The following is a 19,386-nucleotide window of genomic DNA, read 5'->3' as shown; positions in this document are numbered from 1 at the left end:
TTCAAAAGTGTTTAAGTTCCAGAGGAGCAGAAGCACCACAGGATTTCAATAGTTTAAAGAGTAAAATTTTCCAAAGCATTTAAGAGGTGAGGTTAAGCAAACTTAGACTGCTGAACCCCACACAGACAGCACAGCATCGCATCTTGGGAGGGGAAATGGATTCATGTGGCACTCACAATAATGCTCTACCTTTGTGCAAAGTTTTATAATCGGTTAATCTTCACCACCCTTGTGCAGTAACTATGTCCAGTTTTACAGATGGGCAAGCAGAGGTTAAACCACCTCCCCAAGGCCTGACACTGAGCCAGTCGTTGGGTTTAGACTGTGGTGGCTCCAGACTCTGAGCCCTGTGCTAACCACCGGACACCAAGCTACCCCACATACTAGCCCTGGCAGTTCACCCACCTACCTGAGGAGGGGAAGCGGAGTTCACATTGTCTTTTGGCGGACTCAAGGAAGGAGCATCTCCCACAAAACTGCTAGTATTCTGGGGCTGACAGAGCTTCCTGAAAAACAGAATGTATAGTGGTTTAGACCCTGTACCCGAGGGACCCAAAAACCCATCAGGCGGTATTGAAGACTTCCCTTTAGCATGAGAGGATCATCTGGAAGTTATTCAGTAAATCTGCACCCATAGTAAAGCTAATGTTTGATATTCCCATGCAATTGGCCTGGAGGTCTAGCGGCAAAAGTAGTTGCAAGCTCTAAGGGCCAGTGGGGACTTTAACATTCCAACGCCGACAAATTTCGTAAGCAGCAATAGGTGGTGTGGGAGAAAGCCCTCCTTACCTCAGGCACAGCGACTATACTGCCCCCAGAAAGGGGCAAGGGTGATTCCCAGAAGAGTCAAACCTCTTCGAAAGGAAACAAAGTTCGAGATGTACAAAACTTTGCCCAGTAAAACACTGAGGGCACCAAAATATTGACAGAATCTCCCTCTTTCCCCACCATCTGCGCATTCATCACGAGTAGAACAGGCCCATGCAGTGCTTCCAAAGGTTGAGTCAACAGAGCAGTGAGAACCCCTGCCTGAGAGGCTGGGGTCAGCATTGTCTGATGGGGAGGTAGCTTATTTTTTTACACCCTTACCCTTCGGCCTGTTTTCCCTGATACCTAACCCTAAATATTGCTACTGTAGAAATTCATTCTACTCTAACAAAATTATTCTTGAGGCATGTCAGATAAAACATTTATATTAAAACTAAAAAGCCAAGTGACTGTACTGGATGGCTTCAGTGTGCTCTAGCCCATGCCTGACGGATGCCCTTTAGTAATCAGAATTCATTTAGATTCTCACTGACTTTTCAGTCTCATAGGGTTATGGTCTTACAAAAAAATTAATCAATGCAGAGACATTCTTACTGGGTCCCTGCTTTGAAGGTAAGTTCAAATGTTAAATGGAGTAAATCTCTCTCCATTAGGAGAGCATTTTAGTCCACAGAGGGTGGGACAATTATCCCTTAAAAGTGAGCCACTGGGGTGTTTAACGGGGAGAAGTAAAATCTGTGACAAGAGCCTCATTGGTCTGTTGTGCATTAGGCAAATTTAAGGCTCCATAATAAATACTCTTTAAACTTGCACCTCCCAGATGATTGCTCCAAGTGCTGCACTTACAGTATTGTCTCAGATAAAATGATAACCTCTTCCATCAAAACAAGATACTACAGTTCATTTTCATTGCTAAATCCATCCACCTTCTTTTAAGTATCAATCTAATTTTTCTATGCAGTTCCATAGCGCCCAGAGCAAGTTTCAGAGAACATTAACTTTGCCCTGGGACTTTTCCAGCATGATCCAGAGAACCCATGTCTTAAATCACTCAGGAAATAAATGCCTTCTACTGAATCAGGTTGCATCCGTAAAGAAGTTAACTCTGAAGAGGATTTAGAAAAATAAAAAAGGTTTCACTGTAGCAGTTCTACAACCCACATAGATCTTGGTTACTTAACATGGGTAAGTTCTACCTGAGGAACTTGTTTCTTTCTCTAACCTGAAGCTCTCATTATACTTCAGCAGCTAATTTCCATGTTTAAATCCACATTCTCTTAATTAAGAGATTTAAACTAAATGAAGTGACAAAATAAACCAAACCACCATGCCTCAATGACAGGTTTCAGAGTAGCAGCCGTGTTAGTCTGTATTCGCAAAAAGAACAGGAGGACTTGTGGCACCTTAGAGACTAACCAATTTATTGGAGCAGAAGCTTTTGTGAGCTACAGCTCACTTCATCGGATGCATTCAGTGGAAAAAATGCCTCAGTGGTAACGGTCACCTCAAGAAACATGCTTGAGTGGACAGTTATTTATTTGTATGCCTATGAAGGGAACTAGTGGCAATGCACAGAGATTACAATTAACTAACTAAGTCAGTTTCTCATTGACTAGCCTCAAGTGGGGGGAGGGATAGCTCAGGAGTTTGGCACATTGGCTTGCTAAACCCAGGGTTGAGAGTTCAATCCTTGAGGGGGCCATTTAGTGATCTGGGGCAAAAACTGGGGATTGGTCCTGCTTTGAGCAGGGGGTTGGACTGGATACCCGCTGAGGTCCCTTCCCACCCTGAGATTCTAGGACTCTATGAAGTACGACAACTGGGCCTCCTAAACTGTCAACAAAAGCAATCCCAGGCCACCTCTCTTTACTGAAGTGAAAGGTGTCCAAAAGGGATAAAGCCACTGAATCCAATGAAGTTTAAGTTGCTAACACCCAGGCCTGGTCTACGGGTAAAACTTAGGCTGAAATAGTTACACGCTCAGGGCCAGGGGTGTGATGAATTCGCACCGTAGCTGTGCCAGCCTAACCCGGTGTAGGCACAGTTCGGTGGGCAGAAGAACGCTTCCAATCAACCTAGCTACCATTGCTTGGGGATGTGGCGTTCCTATAGTGACAGACGGACCCCTTCCATTGCTGTAGCCTGCATCTAGACTAGTGCTTACTGCAGCACAGCGGTCCTGCCATTGCTATGCCGCGCTAGTGCCCAGAGCGGAGACATGGTCTCCAAAGACTAAGCTACAACACAGTGGGAAGGCTGGAAAAAGGAAGCAACACTGGAAAAGGCGAATCAATCCAACATTAATCTGGTTAAAAACAGTTTAAAAATGTCTAAAGCTGGGTTATTAAAGCAACTCCTAATCCATCCCAAGCGTTTAGCTCCTTGTTTTTATGCTCACTAGAGTGCCGTCAAAGGATATTTAACAATTGGACAGAACTAAGCAGCAACTGAGGCTACCATGTAAAGCCCTGCATCTGGTGTCTGGGCTCTGAGAGTGTTTTTCTACCAGCTTCAACTCTACATGGTTTTTCCATTTTGTAGTCTCATTACCTGCATTGGCTGAGCGGGTCTTTGTTTGTACAGTTGAATACATCCTTTCCAGGGTCTATTTTTAGCTCTCTGCATAACTGACTGCCACAATTCGAGAAAAGCAGTAAACACTTCTCTGCTAGGGAGAATCAACCTTTTTTTTTTTTAAAGCCAAACAGACTCTAAGGATAATTGTAATTTTCCATTTAACTATAATTCAGCATGAAGGATGTTTAAATTGGTTACAACACACCAGTTTGAGTATTCCTAAGTATGCCAAAGAACATTCAGTGTTACAGATTTTGTTGGTTTAAAAAGTCCCATCTTCAGGCCAACTGTGCTTTCAAACCATGGAAACGGTTCAAACCAAAAAGCTGTATTTTATATTAACCAAAAATCACAACAGAAATAAGCCTCAAAACAAGTCAAATCAAGCCTCTACCTGCACAACAAACAGTACAGACTGGGGAAAACGTGCAGAAACCAGAAGTGGGACTATAAACCTATAGAACAGAGTAGAGTCCCCTAAGAGAGATCTGCAGGGCTTGCCGTAATTTAAGGAGTATAGCTGCAAAGTACAGGTAGGATGAGAATCTCTCTGTGTACTCCCAGACAGAGGGAGACTTTCAATCCTAGGGACAAGTACCTGATGAAGTGGACAGATTCTAACAGTCTGCTTACTGCCCTCCTGCAGCAATAAACAAGTTTTCACTCTTTCTGCCTGCCAAAGAGAGGTTCTAATCCCACAGGCTTTGATGAGGCAAAACTCAAAGGCTTGAAAAAACAGCTAGAAACAGAGAAGCCATCCTAGCTGCCTCTATAAGGGGCTGCTAGTAAATAGGGATATGTACAAGGTAAGAGGCTTCTGTCCAGATGGACTCCTGGGCAGTGAAGGCTAGGTAAATGGGCAGAGGGGTGATGGCTGCCATACGCAGAGCTACATTGCCTTGTTTGCTTTAATCTCCATCCACATGAGGTTTAACATGATTGATCCTAAATCACAGTTAACCCTGGGGTGACCCTAGGTTACCTGGCACAAACTTGTAGCAGAGCAGACACACAATTGAGAGACTTGTGTTTGGACACAAAGTGTGTTAAATTGTGCTAGATGGAACAATCTATGTTAAACATGACCAAAACCTGCTCACACAGATACAGCTCAAGAGAATTAAAATAGAAGTTGCCATAAAAAGACAGAGCCACTAACGGCAGGGGAACATCCAGAAGAGCAGGGAAAGCAGAGGCCGAGAAGCATGCCAAGGGCAGAAGGGGGAAGTCACATCATTGGATAACCTGTCCTCAGGAGAAGGGACTAACAGAAGTCTGTGCACAGAGGACAACAAGGCAACAAAGTGACATGTAAGGGGAGAGGCAGAGAAGGAGAGGGGAGATTAAATGAAGAGCCAGATTTGATGGAGAACCACCTGCCCTCACTAACTAAATTCTGTTAGAGATCTAAACAATCATTAACTTCCCATCTAAGGGATGGCCTTTTCTTTCCTCCCATATTTTTCCGTGGCTTGTGTCTCCATTGGTTAAGAACACAGTGACATGCACCTTGTGAAATTCCTAAGTTTAATAGAGGGACTGCTGTGGCAGAGCTCCAACTGTGTCCCATAGGTGCCGCACTTCCAGGAAGATTATGCTTGCCTCAGAGGCTCACTGCGACCCTCCATGGAACCCTTCTCTCTCTAGGGCCAGGATACAGTCTACTGAGCCCTTTTCATCATAAGCCAGCAAGGAGGTTGGTGAGAGAACTCCCACAGTCTCTGTTGCTCCTATGGGCTTATTCAAGAACAGTTTAGCCTCCTGTCCTGACAGGGGCTTATATTCCCCTCCCAGGAGGTGTTTCTGTAGTACCGGGTTGGGGGGAACCCGGACCCACCCTCTACTCACCAGATTCCAGCCCAGGGACCCTAACGGCAGCAGCTGTTGGCAGCCGACCTTTCACTGCCAGAGTTGCTACAGTTCCCTGGGCCACTTCCCCACAGCTCTCCCGCTTCTCTCTCTCTCTCTCTCAACACCTTCTTCACCCTTACCTTAGGGCTCCCTTTCCAGTGGCTTGAGAGTGTCTTCATTATCCAGCCCTTCAGCCACACTTCCTCTCCTCTGGCTCCCCTCAGCCTGACCAGAGTGAGCCCTTTTACAGTATCAGAGGTGCCTTAGAGTCAGGTGTTCTCATTAGCCTAACAGCTTCAACTGACTCTTTGCAGGCTAATTGGAGTCAGGTGTCCACCCTAGCCTGGAGCAGCCCCTGCTCTGGTCAGTCAGGGAACAGAAAACTGCTTCTCCAGAGGCCAGTATGTCTGCCTTCTACTACTCTGCTGTACCCAACTGGCCTGGGTCTATCACACTGCATACAGTTTTGATGCACATTCTTGAGCACATTCACCAGCCAAATTTAGCAGCAGACTAAATAGGCTGCATGTTAGAATCAAATACGACACTATGGACCAGATCTTCTGCCTGATGTAGTTTTATTGACTTCACTGAGCTACCCTGATTTACACCAGCTGATCTGGCTCGCTATTTATAGGCCCAGGTTAGTAGATTAGTAAGAGATCCAGCTAGCAGATGACATCACAAAAAAGTGTGGAACAATTACCGAACAAGTATCCTCTTCAGTAACTGCTGATCTCCTTCCGAGTAGCCAGGCCAATCTTTCTGTACATCTTTGTACATACCATCTTTCAATGTAAAAGTGCTGTCCTTGGCACTCAGATTTGCCACCTGAAATAGAAAAGTAATTTGTGAAAAGCCATTAGAGTCTGGCTTTCACAAATTTTTACAAAAAAATTCAAAAAATCTGGATGAAAAGCTGCAACAGATTTAGTGAACCGGTTATAGTCACAGGTGTCAATAAGCACCAGGATTAATATTTGCTTCCAATTTATTTATCCAACTGTGTCTTCTCTTGTGTACAGTGGCAGCACAATATTACTAGCACCTAGGAGCCCCAGCAAACGTTAATTTATTACGTACATATCAAATTATACTGAGATGCAAGTATCAAAAATTAAGGAGACTACAAATGGCCATTCAATACGGACACAAAATAATCTGGGGCTGCTCCAACATGAGTTAAGGGAAACATCTGGAAATAGGCAGACAATTTATCAAGGCTGTCCAACACCTAAGATGAAGCTGCATATCAACGGATATACAAACTGTTATGGTGACAGCTTTGTTCACAGCTGCCTGTAGACAAAGTTTCCCACTGTAGAGAGGAGTAATCAAAAATAGAAAAGATGTAATAGTCTGGAAGGGCAGGAGAAAGAATGCTTCCCTAGATACTTCAGGGTCCGCACAATGTGGTTTTATGGCATACACTTCTAGTTAAAGTGACCTGCTTAGTTTCATGGGAAAAGAAGAAGTGGTTATGTTGACAGCTACTACGAGGAGAGAAAGCAAAACCTACCATTAATAACTTGTACTCCAGAGCTCAACAAAATAATCACCTCACCCAATAATCATATTCTGTAATTAATATAGCACATGACCTTGGGAAGCTTTTTGCATTTTGACAGAACCTACCACAGAGATTTCCTATACACAGAGACCATTCAAGGCCTAATGGGGAACTCTGTTGGAGCCAACAGAAACATGTCAGCATGGAAACAACTTAGGTTTCCCCACTGTAATTCATCTTTCAACAGTTAGATGGAAATTTTAACTCTCAGCTGCAATTACTTTCTCATCTGAAAAATGCAAGGTTCATACACATTTATTAGTGACTCTTACACATCCAGGGATCATGCCTTTGTAAATACTCTAAATGTCTCGACAGCCTGTCAAAGGCCTGCAAAGCACCTTCCAAAGCAACAGTCAAGGATCACAGTTCACTTATGGGATGAAGTACTAAGCTTACTTTTACAGAAAGGGAAACTGAAGTACAGATGTTAAGTACTTGTGCAATGTCATGTTTACAAACAGGCAAAGACAGGAAGGAAGTTTCGAATTCCATAGGTTCTTAATTCCCTGCTCTAAAATAGGCTGCACTTTAAATTTGGACATGTTCAAAACTATCAGTGAGATAAAACATGTTTTCTAGGGTTTACCTAGTTCTGTAGAAGCAGTTACATTTTAGTTTGTCTTTATGGATTGTAAATCATCTTGACAGCACACTGAATGAAATGTGCTATTAGATTATCCTCACAAAACGATAAATTACCCCCATAAAAAACAAAGTGAAGGAGCAGAAAACATGACATCTAACAAGAAACACTATGTGACAATCTCATGTACAAAGTTCTAGTCAAGGACCGAACATTGCATGTTTTGCAGATGAGAGATAAACATACAATTGTCAGTTTATATGATAAATACTTTGTTTTTCTTTTCAGTTTTATCAATGTTCCAAAATCCTGAGCCAACCAAAAGATGAATTACAATGTATGTTACATTTAAAATCACACGGTAATGTCCGATATGGAGAAAAAAAAAAGGGAAACAAAAAGCCAGTTTCTGCTTCAGAAACTCCCCAAAAATATTTTCTACCAATACCCAGATCATTTCCCCCTGTCGCACCAACAGTGTGCCAGGTACTGTACAGACAGGCCCTGCTCAGAAGGTTTTACAATCTACTCAGAAAAAGTTCTCAGGATTTTTTTAAATTGCTTTCCACATCAGCAAGTCCTGGGAACACCACAGCTCCTGAGACCTGCACACTCCATTCCCCCAGTAGTATCTTTTGAGAAATTACACTGTACACTTAATACTAGCAGTGTCCTGTGTAGTTAAAACAGCATAATGAATGGACTCCCAGACACGTTTGGGGAAGAATTTAACACAGCCTGTGTTCTGTACTTATCTGTTTGCTTGAGGATGGGAGCACCACCACTGCTGAGAGGTAATACATTTACAAGGGATACATTTCCAGCCAACCCAGAGTTATCCCTAATCATGTTGGTAGTGTTGTGACTACTAGACATAGCAGCAACCTGCTAGAGGTTTGTGACTATATTAGTAAAAGATTACAGCAGAGACTGTTCACTGAAGTTACGCAACATTAAGACATTCAGGAGGTTAAAAAACTTGGAACGGTACTGAACATTGAGGCAGTAGTTCTAGTGGATTAAAATCCAGATTGAGAACCAGTAATGCCAGAGTTACAATCCGAATTTGACTAGTAACTCGTTGTATGCCCTTGGGCAAGCGATTTCACCTCTGTCTCAATCTCACCAGCTACAGATGGTGGTTAACAATTCCAATACCTAAAAGACAGGGATGTTGTGAGGTTTAATTAATTGTTGGTAATGTGCTCTGAAAAGGTAAATACTATAAAAGCAATAAAGATAATTATTACCAATAGCACATTCAGCTAGCACAAATAAAGTTGGAGTATTCAGGCTGGTATTACTGAATTGGTACAACTTGAAGACGTTAACGTCTGGTATACATGAAAACATGACTAGCAAGAAGCTGCTTGATCTTCAGTGTTAAACAATTTAATACATTTCTTTAGCAGTAAAGGTGTGATCTGAGAGACGCTGAGGGACAAAGTGAGCAGGGAACATTCTCTTTTGGATAGAAAATATTGCATATGCTAATTTAGTGACATGTTATTGTTTTGCATGTATTATGAACACCTCTGAACCCTATCTACCATAGTTCATATCAATTCATACTCAAGTGTTAAATGTTTGCCGTAAAGCCATAAAAGCAAGGAGAGGTCACAGTTCGATATTAAATACACAATATACTGCAATGCAATTTGAAAGTGTGGAAGTGACCAAAATGTCTGCTCTTAAAGTGGTCCTAATTTGGTAGATAGTTTATACAAATTGATTATAAACCCCTGAAAGTGAAAATGTTGAGAGGCTGCTAATGTGTCTCTAACAAAGCCAGTATAATACCGCAACCTATCCCTTAGTCGATTCTTACTAGGCACAGCCACTGAAGAAAATTAATCTATGGATCACATCAAAGCTGCAGTTTAAGTATGGCCTAAGACAAAATCTGTCAACATTATGACACCACATTTGTCTTAATGATTTAGGCAAACATCTAGGTAGGACACTAACCTGTTGCAGGAGGCTGTCCAGCAAATCCTTGTCCTGCTGAGAAAGTCCATCCTTTTGCAATCTGAGAATAAGTTCAGGTTTCTTATAAGGCTTTAGTGCCAGTAAGTGCACAACCCTATCTTTGAAGGGTCTCTGAGAAATTGCACTATTGCCTCTCTTTATTGCACTGGCGAGGTTGACTGGTGTTGGCCGTTTCCTAGAGGGAACAGCATCGGAAGCTCCTGGTGCAGGCTTACGCAACTGAACCTTTTTGCCTAAAAGGAAATGAAAATTTAGTGAACTGCAGGAGTCACCTTGCAAAGTCCAGTGTTTTGCCAATGTGCATATGTACATAATAAACTCCAATACGAAGCCCTGATAGACAACAATGGAAGACTCAAATACACATACTCCTGGGCCAATGGAAGTCCAGGACAAACATTCTGCGAAACCTAAGATTTAATCCAAGCGTGTAAAAAGTAACTGGAAGTCCAAAGCAGCGTCATCACACATGGGGAACATGGTTATTATTAGCTACAAACTTGTAGAACTTCAATTCTCTGCTCACCAGTCCTATCGTCTTCACAATGTTCTACATCCCCTACTGAGTCCAGCCAGACTTTCCCTGTGAAAAGGAAAGTCCCATAATTGCAATGTAGAGCAGCACTGTCATACACAGTGATAAGAGCAGAACTGGTCAATGGGAGGCTCCCCCACTGCTGATCTCAGCTGAACTGTTCTCCAGCAGATGTTTCTGTTTTTAGAACAAGAGGAACTTTATGGGTCTGGTTCCACAAGCCTTCCCCCGGAGAGCAAATACAAGGACATGAATGGGGTCTAACCCGTGCATGCTAGTCTACTTGTCTATCATACTGACTATTTAATGTGACATTTCCATTTAAGTAATAACTTTCAGCCTCTTAATGAGCATTTGTGTACACTTCAGAACTGTAAAACAGATTTTAACATTCAGTTCAAATCCCCCAGGAAAAACTTCCTCCATTCCATTTTGGGAGTTTTGTTTTTATCTATTTCCTTTTGATTATACCCTCTGGGCCTCAGGTTTTCCAGCTACCACGTCAAGCCTGAATTTTTTTTTTTTAAACTGGAAACCCCCCCTTCGATGTGACGCAGAGGCAAACTGCATCGTTGGCTGGAAGATCAGCTGCCCCTCCTCCTAAAAAAACCTGGGTTGTTTCCATATGGAAAACAAGAGCTTTTTTAATGAAAAGCCAGATTCTATTACTAATCATAAATGTGCCCCCATGACAGAGAATACAGTCAACAGAAAAGAAAACAAGATAGCCAAAACAAGAGACAAAAGTCTTCATATCTTGCAAAGTTTTATAGAAGCCATTTAAAAAATTAACAGCCATTTTAGTTCAAGCAAACAGAGTGAACTGATCTGACATAAATGAAATCCAGCTATTTATTCCAACAGTTTTTGGAGATCTTATTTCAGCATAGCAGTTCTCTCTGCTTAGGAAACGATGTTTTCAACTGAGTCATCGGAAGATGCTGCTGATTATGTGCAATGTTTGTCTAGTCTACTCAAATGTAGGTTGCATAAATTTTTTTAAGCCATCATTTCCTGGGTTCTGATTACACACAAATTGATGCAAGTCAATAAAGCCTGTTCCAATAGTGGGGTTGAGTGAAGACAAAAAGGGAGAGAACCAAAAAGTCCACACATGTTGTTAAGCAACCAGAAGTTCAGAGGTTTAACAGGATCTAATTTCTAGAAATAGGATAAGAAATGTCATTAACAGACTTGTCAGGTTTCTAGAGCTTGCTTGTTTTTTGCCAGGAATCAAACACCAGAAATATGTTTGTGGCATTTCCATTTACAGCTAGGACCAAGAGGTGGAGAGATACACACAAAATATACCTGATGTTAAACCAAACCCTTTTTAACCTCAGCAAGTGTTCTGTTCAAGGGTCAGGCTTATCCAGACTGCTCTAATTTTCACACTTAATGAGAAATTATTTAACTTCTTCATAGCAATCAGGTTGAGCTGCCTGAAATCACTACATATACATGCCTAAGTGCTGACCCCCTATAATCTCCTGTAAACATTAATTTTTAAAAAATCAGCTTTCCTTCCTCTCTTAGATCATATAAAGTCAACAAGTCACATACATGCTTGAGGATCCTGCAAGTCAGATGCAATGTGCATCTTATATGATGAGGCTACTCTGAATATGCATCTTTTCCCCTAGGTTGGAGAGCAGGACCCCGGACCCCTCTTCCTTCCCTTTCCTCGAATATAAGCCTGACTACTGTGCTCCCAGTCCCCCCTCCCCTGCCCCAAACATTTTGACACCAAAGTCTCAGTTTACACAGTAAACCCCAGCCCCACCCCAACACTTGCTGGCTGTATTTTCATTTTATAGAGGGAAAATTTTAAAATTCTTACTAGAACTTCAGTTTTATTATCCTTTCTTTCTGGGAAGCTGTTTGCTCATGAGCCTGATGACTATCCCTTTACTCTTGTGGTTTTTCAAATATGAAGAGTTAAACAAAATTATTTTCTAGAGTACAGGAAATCAATGAATTTCCGTCCTGATTACTATCTTAATTCTCAGCTTTGATCACTTGGCTGATAAAACTACGAGTGAAGATCAATCCTACATTCTGCAACTCACCATTCTGTACACAGGCATCCTCTGTGAGGAAACAAGTCATCAGATCACATGAGCTGGGAGAAGAAAAACCAACTGACTCAGAAAAACGGAGGCTGGGCCTTCTGGGTTGCACTAATTGTTCATGTATGGCAGTGGATAGGGATCTGAGCCCAGGGAAAGCACCTCCCCACTCCAGTTTGGAACCCACTAATATTTGTCCTGTATCTCTTCCTTCTTCGGCCAGTACAGAAACACTTTTTGTGAAGCAGTACGATTTGGTCCCCGGTAACGGAAATAAAGAAAGACTCTCAAAAAGCAAACTGTAAGGCCAATCCTCAGCTGCCATCTAGGAACAGAACGGTCACTGAATATCTGACCACTAGCTCTGCTATATTCAGCATCTTTACTCTAGAGAAGTTAACAGAACCTCATCAGACACTACCAGATATTGTTTAAAAGAAAGATTTGTGATGTCAGGTTTGGCCCGCAAACCACTTGCAGTCAAGCCTTGCATAGCCCAGACAAACACTAACAGATGCATCCTAGGTGGGAACCAGGTACTGCTCCAACAATCAAGTTGCTTCTTACCTACATATCTCCCGCCGGGTTTAATAACTATTGCGCTTCGGCTGCGAGTTTCCTCCTCAGCTTGTGCCATGCTCTGCCTTGCCTTCTGGTAGGAGTCATCAGTAGCGCACACAGTGATTTTATCCTGTATGCTTCCAAGACAGTCCAGATGGATATTACCATTGCTGTAAAAAATAAATGATATAATCAGATATTCCTAGGATTAACATACATTTCGCTGTTGGCTAGTAAGTGAGCCACGGAGAGACCTGAAGTTACCTGAAAGCAGCTGTTCACATCATGGTCTTTTGCTAAGTGCCAGTTCCTTATAGAACAAACCATACCAACATTTTTCTGTATATGCAGGGGGGGAAAAAAAAAAAAAAATCTACGGCTAGCGAGCTAATCAGTTTATTATTTCAGACTCCTGCCAGCAAATTATTACAGAAATAATTACACTCACATGGCCACGCTTCATCTAAGCAGCTCATATTCTCGTACAAATATGAATAAAGCCTAATATCCCTGTAAGATGACATCTTCATTTGCCATGTGGTTAAAATGACCTGGGAAAAATCACACAGGAAATCTGTGGGAGAGCCAGGAATAGAATCCAGATCTCCCAGCTCCCACTCCTATCCCTTAACCACAAGGCTATCCTTCCTCCACAGGAGATTTCTGCAAAATGGGTTCAAGAGAAAAACTTGATACGCTCCAGCAGCCACTGAGCAGCAAGCTGTTACTGACAGAGCTGAACCCTGCCAGAATAGTAAGAATGGAAAATTCAATGCAATGGTCTCTGATGCAAGCACCTCAGGACTAGTAGATGCTTGAGCTTTCCAAGCCACTGGAGAATTAGGAACTTTTTCCTGTGTTCATCACTGGGAAAGCATCAGTAAAGTCACTACAGCTTTCTAAGGATAAGAAAGGTAGGAAATTACAGGCATAGAAAAGGATTGTAGCCCAGATACTTAAGCCCTCCTGCAAAGCATTAACCTAAGAGGATTTCCAAGGATCTCACTGATAGCCCCATTAACCGGTCACTTAGTTCCCAACCATGTTTTTCAAAGGCTCTGTGCACTGTAATGGAAAGGTGTTCTCCTTCACAGTGCATCCTCCCCAGCCCAATTCTCACTAAAGGCAGAGCTCTCCCTGATCCACACTACAGAGCACAGGGAGAGAGAGGAAGGGGGGGTGGGGGTGGGAGGCAGCACATGCTTGTTGATCACCACACAGTGCAACTAGCCTGTGTCTGCCCCAAGTGAGGCTGAATTTGGTCAGAAGTTTTTTCAAACTAAAGTAGCAATACATACTTGGCTGTGGAGGCTGGGATTTTCAAAAAGCACTCAGTACTTCACTAGCTCTGCTGCCACTGAGGTCAACGGGTTTTTTCCATTGACTTGTGCACTTTTGAAATCCCACTTGAAAGCTTTAGAGGAACACTTTAAACACAAACAAGCACTATCTACCCCTGGAGCAAAACTGTCTCCAAAACTACTGACTGATGTCAGACATGAACAGGAATCCCTGGCCTTGCCTAAAAATCTCCCTGCCACCATTTAGCTCCATTAATTATAGTGAAGCAGGATACTTAGTGTGCACAGGCCACTAGTGGCCACCAGCATTTTAGTCACCAAGTTTTCTAGATCTGCTGCTGTAAGAGGGGCTAGTCAGTGTGCGGGTTGCATTATTAGTGGCCAGTCTAACATTAGCACCTCCACCATTGCTAGAGCTGACATTTTAAGAAAAAGAAGTTTAACAGACACAGAAGAAGCCTGTAAAACAACAAAAGAATGTGGAATGTGAAGAGGACAGGGGCATTCTTTGAACCTATCTGCAAAAAATCCAGGAAGTGGCTGGGACAGGTAGTCATTTTTCTGTGCGTGACTCTTGGCACACACGAGGTCCCACAAAGGGAAAGCCTCCTTGAAAAAATAAAAACTTACTTTAAAGGCACATTTACATTTCACTTCTCTTCACAATGTAAGTAAAAAACCCTCATTCTGAGCAACAGGATTTCTTTTCCTTTTTGATGTACCACTCACCTGGATACATACTGCTGTATACAGTCAAAACTCCCCTGGGGGCTGTCCCTGCCAATATTTGAAAGATAAAACATGAAAGTTCGCACTTCCGTTTGGCAGTCGGGCCTGGGAATAGTGATGTGCTGTTTGGAAAGAAAAAAAAAAGTGGATCATTGGGAAGTCTGCTCTACCACAAACACAAGACATTCAGAAGGTCACTTAGTGCTGTATTTCTCAAAAGTCATTTTCAGCATTTAACACAGGTAACATTTGTGAATTACGGCACAGAACACAGGAATGAAGTCAAGCAAAAGGAGCAGTAGTAAGGCAGTTTCATATAGTTAATGAGCAGTAACAGTTGCTTCTGTCTTCCCTTCTCCAGCCCAACCCCAAGTCATTCTCTAGTTTTATTTATTTTCTCCAATTATACAGTACCAGAAAATGGCAGTCTGGTCTTGGTCACAGAAGGGTAAGATGTGCGTGAGATTTAGAAATAGCAACGGAATGAGGGAGAAGAGCATTATGAATTTTTACCAGCAAATTCAATCTCAGGCAGTAATTGGCTTTTTAAATTCAGGTTTACCACAGCAAGAGGGAATCCAAACCATCTGGGGAAGGTTTCTGAAGAGGTATGCTTCCTGTGGATTTTATCCGGCCAGCAGGTTCACCCTAAGGCTGTAGATTCTAGACTTGCCTGCAGTGTAAGGGCAGTTATATGGGTACAGAAGTGCTTATGGCAGTATAAGCTTACGTCGGTCACGGTGCCAGCAGTAAGTTATACTGCTGTAGACATTTTGATATCAGTGTAACTGCATCTACACTAGGAAAGTTTTGCCAGTTTAGTAAACTGGTAATGTTAAACCAGCAAAAACCTCCTAGCATAGCTTAGATTTTAATGAGAGATATTTTTTGGAGGTAGCATGGCTTAGCAGCTCATCAAAAAGTAATGCACCAGTTAAATCTAGATCAAAGGCTAGACAAAGCCATTTGAAATATTTCTGCCAGATTCCAGAAAGACAAGCTGGAAAATGAAAAGGAGTACTTGTGGCACCTTAGAGACTAACCAATTTATTTGAGCATGAGCTTTCGTGAGCTACAGCTCACTTCATCGGATGCATACCGTGGAAACTGCAGCAGACTTTATATATACACAGAGAATATGAAACAATACCTCCTCCCACCCCACTGGGAGGAGGTATTGTTTCATATTCTCTGTGTATATATAAAGTCTGCTGCAGTTTCCACGGTATGCATCCGATGAAGTGAGCTGTAGCTCACGAAAGCTCATGCTCAAATAAATTGGTTAGTCTCTAAGGTGCCACAAATACTCCTTTTCTTTTTGCGAATACAGACTAACACGGCTGTTACTCTGAAAGCTGGAAAATGGTTTCAGAGCTCCTAGTAGTGAGTGAAGGTGCTCCTCTTGTCCCCGCAAAATTTCCTACAGTTATCAGCACTTGAGTTGGCAGCGTGGGGAGCCCTGCTGTGGACAAAGCTGGTTTTGACACCATGCCATTGAGATTTCTCAGGGCAGGTCTAGACGATAAGGTGGCAGGAACGCTGGTGAACACCTGTGCTCGGTCTAAACCCGTGCCACTGATGTTGCTACCACTGCGGGAGCTGCACTGGTACTACACCACAGGTGGGCACTTTTAGGGATTTTTTAAAGGAGCATGCTAGTGTAGACAAGGCTCAAACGTGCTCCTGCACGTAAAGCAACAGGCAGGTCCTTGAAATCCACTTATCCACCCCAAGCTCTAACGTATCTGGCTGCAGGCTCAAGATTCACTAGCACACGCTTTTCTTCTCTGGTCTTGTGCTCTGCCAACTGCAGGCATTCAAAGATCATGAGTCAGACCCCCCCCCACACACACACACATGCAAAAAACGAAGACTGGCTTAAAAAAAATTATGACCAAAACACAGGATTCTTTTTATTTGCTTTCTGGTTTTGGAGTTCAGAGTGCGCGAGGGTTATATTTTCAGGTTGGTACAGAACCGTAAGAACTAGAAGGTTTTTTTTTTTTTTTTATAAACTAAATGAAAGCTGAGATTCTCGCACAATCACTTGATTCCAGGAGCTAGGGATTTAATCAGATACCAGGTATTGTGATACTCGAAATAAAATGGCAAGAGCCAGCATAGCCAGTTTTTGCAACGCTCAGTACAGCTGCAAGAACACAGGACCTGGTCCCAAAGATCTCCCAAGGGTGACCTCCTCACGCCCAGTGGCATGTAGTGCTCATACAAGTGGAAGATAGGGAGGTGGGAGCCACAGAGTAGAAGAAAAGTTGCCACAAACGTAGCCTTGATGAAATTTTCTTTCAGGACAGAGGCAGAAAATGAGCAAAGAAGAAATGGGCCAAAAAAAAAGAAAAAGAAAAAGAAAAAACAAAAAAAAGAGCTGAATCTACATGAAGACATGGGCGGGGAGTGAAAACTATCTGCCAATCAATCACAAGGGGAGGGTGGGAGTCTCCACCAGAAGACACTGACAAACCCCACTCTAGGAAGTTGGTCCACCCTCATTCACTCATACTCAAATCATGGTTGCTGTTGTCAATACTTAATTCAAACCAGTGTGGGCTGGCTTTTTTAAAATTAGTGATCTGGCACTAAACAGTGCGACACAATCCACTAGAAATTATGATTATCTTGAGAGATTATAATTTCCAAATCAGGATTTCAGGCTCACATTGGAGAGTGACCCTGCTATTATATGAATCAAACATTAAGTGTGCTCTGCAAAGAACCCTACAGATGACACTGGCATCAGCCTAACTTGTACCATTTTCTCATGGATAACTAATTCCCTGAGTCCTACCGCACTAGTTTTTAAACTGGAAGAGCTACTTGTCTCTTTTCCATGTATGTTCTGGGCTCAGCATGGATTAGGGCTTTCCACAATGTAAATGGTTGATAATTAAGATGGTTGCCAGTGGAGGGTGCAAAATGAATGCCCGTTGTAATCTATTTTTCAGTTGTACCATACACTATTTAAAGTTTGACTGCCTATAAGGGCTGGTCTACACAGAGAATTAGTACAAAGGCTAGCCAGAGTGTGAAGCAACAGCACATCAATTTGCCACACTACTAACTTGCCATGTGAACACTGGGGGACTTGCTGGAGTAGTGTTCATATGGTGAGTTAGTCCATGGCAAGCTGGTACGATATGCATGTACACCCTGGCTTCCTGTGCACTAACTGACCTTGCAGACAAGCCCTAAGTGAATTACTAGTTGTATCTTGTATCACTATACATGCATATATTTCACATCCATGTCTACCATGTCCAGCACAGCCATGGGTCCAACTGGTAGCCATTTGCTGAATAATATAAACTCCATTTAGTAGGATCCATCTATACGGCTTTCTGGGTGCTTAGTCACTTAGCTTTGGCCTCCAAGTACTGTAATAGCAGAGTGCTCTAACAGCCTAGGAACGCAATGCTTATTATGTCTTACAATTGGTCTGGCAAGAAATGCTTCAGGGAGCAGTGCTTGGCAAAATGAGTGCCCCTAGTGCTCCTCCCCACACAAGTATAATTTCTACACTGGCAAACCTTGCCTGCCCCTAGTTACTAGAAGTGGTTTTCCTCATTTCCAAAGGAGCAGGTAAACATCAGATGTCACTTCACACAGTTTGCAAATGTGAAAAGTGAGCAAGTTATCCAATCCAGGAATTCAATACTTTAATGTAAATTCACTGGACTTGATTGGGTAGAATTCCAGCTACCAGTGCTGTACCAAGATAACACATCTTGGTTATAGATGCATCTGATGAAGTGAGCTGTAGCTCACGAAAGCTTATGCTCAAATAAATTGGTTAGTCTCTAAGGTGCCACAAGTCCTCCTTTTCTTTTTGCAAATACAGGCTAACACAGCTGCTTCTCTGAAACAAGATATAACACCAACTCTTTCCCTAAAGTAAAGTGCAGTGGACTGAGTGCTGGGAACTTCTCAGCCATCCGACACATGATGGGTGACTAGGAGTTTCAACCTGTCACTTTCCTCATCTGTAAAATGGGTATAATTCTGGCCTCTGACGATGTCTGAAGATTTAAAATGTTAAGTGTCCTCTATTAATTTCTTTTTGACACAGTTAATGTTCCCTTTTAATAATTTTATTAAGATGATGTTGAAGTAAAAAGAAAATGGTACAGAGTTTAAGCACAGAAGTTTCTGGTTATCAGGGATTAAGGTACAGATCATCAAGGGGTGTGAAATTTGGTTTAGGAACGGGTGGTTTAAGGAATACATAATCTGCAATCTCCCTGATGGGGGTAAAAGGTTAATGGGTCAAAGTACAGAAATTGAGATATGGGGGTATGTTGTCCATATAATGGCTATGTTCGGGTGTGGAGTATAATGAGTGGATACGATGATGAGGATGGATTTACCCTCATTTGGTGAGATTTAATGTTCAGTGACTTTATGGTTCCAGTTCATATGGTCCAATGGAAAAAAAGTCTCTCAGTCCCTTTCTGTTAGGATATAGATATTCAGGCCTGTCTGTAAAGGCCTATATTCTAAGAATTTAGGTGTATTCTTATCGCTTGGCTAGTTCTAGAGGTATAAAAGAAAGAATCAAAACCACTGTCTGCCAGTGTAAGGGCCTTCTCTTACTGTGACAGTTTGTGGCCCTGTGCTTAGGCTCAGGCCTTTGGCTAAGCAGCAGAGGCAGCCATAAGCTGGGAAGCAAACAGTCACATCCTCACATTCCAAACTAGTCACACTGAAATAAGGTGCTATTCGGCTGTTAGGAATACAATCCTGTCCTGTATTCTTATCACCTCCAGAGAAAGGGAAGTGCCTAGAAAATGTAAAAGGAAACTTAGTTTGACAGCATCCTGTCTGGCAAGAACTCACTT

General features: G+C 42.4%; 2 protein-coding genes across 3 annotated transcripts in view; one reads left to right on the top strand and one right to left on the bottom strand.

Annotated features, from left to right (window-relative positions):
• Window positions 1–19,386, top strand: part of UBA52 (ubiquitin A-52 residue ribosomal protein fusion product 1) — a 375,240-nt gene that overhangs the window by 262,871 nt on the left and 92,983 nt on the right. The window lies entirely within an intron of this gene.
• The window catches only part of ELL (elongation factor for RNA polymerase II), an 88,768-nt gene that overhangs the window by 18,601 nt on the left and 50,781 nt on the right, over window positions 1–19,386 (bottom strand). Inside the window, exons 3-7 of the mRNA XM_048830875.2 lie at window positions 14,537–14,658; window positions 12,513–12,676; window positions 9,321–9,574; window positions 5,903–6,027; window positions 410–506 (exon numbers count right to left, since the gene is read on the bottom strand). Of these exons, the coding sequence (XP_048686832.1) occupies window positions 410–506; window positions 5,903–6,027; window positions 9,321–9,574; window positions 12,513–12,676; window positions 14,537–14,658 (762 nt within the window). The remainder of the gene's footprint in view (window positions 1–409; window positions 507–5,902; window positions 6,028–9,320; window positions 9,575–12,512; window positions 12,677–14,536; window positions 14,659–19,386) is intronic.

Source organism: Caretta caretta, chromosome 25 (genome assembly GCF_965140235.1).
Source record: "Caretta caretta isolate rCarCar2 chromosome 25, rCarCar1.hap1, whole genome shotgun sequence".
Lineage (NCBI taxonomy): Eukaryota > Metazoa > Chordata > Testudines > Cheloniidae > Caretta > Caretta caretta.
The sequence above is the reverse complement of the archived record's forward strand: the minus strand, read 5'-3'. Positions and strand labels throughout refer to the sequence as shown.